This window comes from Nothobranchius furzeri, chromosome 12, assembly GCF_043380555.1.
Source record: "Nothobranchius furzeri strain GRZ-AD chromosome 12, NfurGRZ-RIMD1, whole genome shotgun sequence".
Lineage (NCBI taxonomy): Eukaryota > Metazoa > Chordata > Actinopteri > Cyprinodontiformes > Nothobranchiidae > Nothobranchius > Nothobranchius furzeri.
Genome location: NC_091752.1, coordinates 63,557,868 through 63,560,806, shown reverse-complemented (window position 1 = coordinate 63,560,806; position 2,939 = coordinate 63,557,868). Strand labels below are relative to the sequence as shown.

The 2,939-nt window shown below is 42.2% G+C and overlaps 1 protein-coding gene across 1 annotated transcript; it reads right to left on the bottom strand.

Moving 5' to 3' along the window:
• Nucleotides 1–564: 564 nt before the first annotated feature.
• Nucleotides 565–2,638, bottom strand: dctn5 (dynactin 5). The gene is made up of 6 exons (XM_015945461.3): nucleotides 2,490–2,638; nucleotides 2,284–2,352; nucleotides 2,100–2,218; nucleotides 1,497–1,608; nucleotides 921–1,023; nucleotides 565–839 (listed from the first exon to the last, which is right to left on the bottom strand). Exons 1-6 carry the CDS (start codon nucleotides 2,535–2,537, stop codon nucleotides 742–744), a joined length of 549 nt encoding a protein of 182 aa, XP_015800947.1. The 5' UTR covers nucleotides 2,538–2,638; the 3' UTR covers nucleotides 565–741.
• Nucleotides 2,639–2,939: the final 301 nt, after the last annotated feature.

The following is a 2,939-nucleotide window of genomic DNA, read 5'->3' as shown; positions in this document are numbered from 1 at the left end:
ATTCAGTCAAATAACTGTTTAGTCGGTTGTTTGAAAGTTGCTAATAACATTTTTTAAACAGTACCACAGCGACCATCCTCCCGGCATGTGTTACGGTCTATGACGCAATGCTCCTTGTCCCAGTTCAGCAATTATTTGCACACTTCCATGCTGTAGTTGTTTTTTAAAACAGAACCGTTTTGTTACCTGTTTTCCCGCGCAACCGGGGCGCCCCGAGAGGCATCCCTGAGGGATGCCTCTCGGGGCGCCCCGGTTGCGCGGGAAAACAGGTAACAAACCGGTTCTGTTTTTAAAAAAGAACTACAGCATGGAATTAGAAATACGACACAGCAAGAACACACCTAAGATATTTGCACACTTGTTTTACAGCGCACCTCCTCTAAGTGTACTTCACTGAAGACCGTAGGGGGCAGTGAGTATTGGGAATGGGCCACAGACACCAGCAGAGAGAGCTAAACACTCAGAGGCACCAGCAGAAAGACACGTTTAGGTCAGTTTGACCAAACTAGATTTTAGTTTTTAAAGAAGCATTGCAGATTTAAGTATTAGTGGACAAAGATGAGCTGCGGTCAGACTTTTTATTTCCAACGTGTTGTTAAAAGCCTGAGACCTGTTTATCTGATTTTTTCCTTGGGCGGTGAAGCTCAACGCTCCAGAGATCCAGTTCTGAGTCCACTGCTGCTTAACCGGAGCTCCTGGCTGGCCTCTCTGGACCGGGACTGGGTTTGGGGCCAGAGTGCTTCAAATCTGGCTGAGGGGCAGGAACTTCTGGTAGTAGCTCTTAGTGACATCAATCATCAGGTCCTGTGTGCACTCAGGAAGCTCTCCTGAAAACAAGCCTTAAAGAAAACAAGACACACACTCCTAAACGCAGGCCGGGAGATAAAAGCGGACGTAATCTGGGCGAGTTTCCTGCTGACCTGGACAACCAGAGAAGACGGTGAAAGGCGGCACCACCGTCTCAGGAGGAAGGACGGTGTTGTCTGAGATCTTGCAGCAGTCTTTGAGAACGCACCGACGACCCTGCGTGTCGGAAACAAAACAAGATTCAGGATGATGTGAAAATTCATGTGCTGATGTTATATTTCAAAGCAGCAATCCAGAACCTTCCCTTTTCAGGAATTCTGTGTGACTTTTTTATTTTTATTTTTTAGAAATCTGTAAAAGTGAGTCTTACCCTGTACTTCCATACAGACAACACAACAACTCTGTCCCTCCCTCGTCCAGCAGGTGTTCACACATGATTTTATGTCACTAACAAATAAACAACACAAGCCTTTGAAAAGTGTAATATCCTCAACAAAAGCCTCCATTGTTCCTCTGATTTGTGAGGCCTCAGTCAGCAGCTTGTTACTGTTCTCCTCAACATGTGACTAGAGGAGAGGTTCTGACCCTCACGCTTCACCAGAGCTAAAAATAACAACGTGCATGTCGGTTGTTACGAATCGATGAGTCGTCACACCTCCAGATCGCCAGTCTGATTGCCTCTCACTCACTATAACACAGTTCTTCCCAATATGGACGTAGGAACCAATCTGTGCCGCGTTGACCACGCAGTCCTCCTCAATGAAGACGTGGTCTCCGATGTGCAGAGGGAAAAACGCCACTCTGATAGAGAAACAAGGACGTGAGAAAAAATAACTATATTTAGAAAGGTTACAGTTAGCAATGTATGTGGGTGCAAATCAAAAGGTGGAATAAATAATAAGCAAAGGCTAAACATAACTCTACAAACAGGAAAGCTCTGAAGCTGGTTGTTGCATGGAGACACCAACATCTTCATTTACAGAGTTTAACGCCAGACAGTTGTGATTTCCACACACGTAAGCGCAAAACAATTTCATTTTGACTTTTTATGCCTAATGAACCTTAGATCTGAGTTAAAGCTGCTTTAAGTAAGAACGGCACACTGTGGTCCATGCGTAACAATCGGGTCAGCAGGGATTACAGTAAAATTCACACTTATTGCACCGTTGAAAGGTTTAATACACAATAAAACAAAGGAAATAAAAAGAAATACTCAAAACAACCTTAGATATTTAAAGATCATCTAAATGAGCCTGCTGAGTGTTTAAAATGATGTGTAACTGATACTTTACCCTTTGCTGAACTTTTTGAACGGTGGTCTTATAACACTCCGGCTTTTCACAACACAGTGTCTCCCCACTCTGACGTTAGCCAGGTCCCCCCTGATGATGCAGTCATTCATCACTATGGTCTGAAAACACACACACGTAAAAAAATCTGGTCATTTCTGTCCACTTCCAGGTGTGTTTTCCTTACTTTGCCGTTGAGGACAATGTTCTGACTCCCACACAGCACGGACTGCCGGCTCACTTTGTTCCCAGATGCCTGTAATGAGACGACAGCGCTGGTTATTGTTTCTTTAAAAGTTCTGATGATCTGAGCTAACTGTTCTCAGTCAACCCAACGCCCTTTTAGCTACCAGGACAGCTAGCTAATTCAGCTACAAAAGCATCACACATTACCGTCTCAATGTACTCCGCTTTGTTGTAAAATATTTCAGAAAGCTCCATAATTAAAAAGTTCGACGAATATTAAAGTTAGTCGTTACTATTTGATAACAACATCCAAAGCATCGACAAGGTAGCTCAAACCGCTTTGTTTTTTCTGCGCATGTCCGGAAGTTCTTTTTCTTCTTCTTCAAGAAGCTTCAACGACGCACTGCTGCCGCCTCCTGTTTATCAGAAGTATTTGTTGTAATGTTAATTTATAAATAAAAATGTGTATAATAATTACATTGTAATTCTAACTCTTTTTGAATGTTTTTTTACGCTTTTCCAACTAATAAGAAATTTTGGATTCAAAACAACAAATAGCTCTTTAGAATTTCTTTTTGAACTATAAAATATTACATTTCAGAAGTTAGAAACAAGAGCAAAAAGAATAAAAATAGGTTAACACATTAACCTATTAAC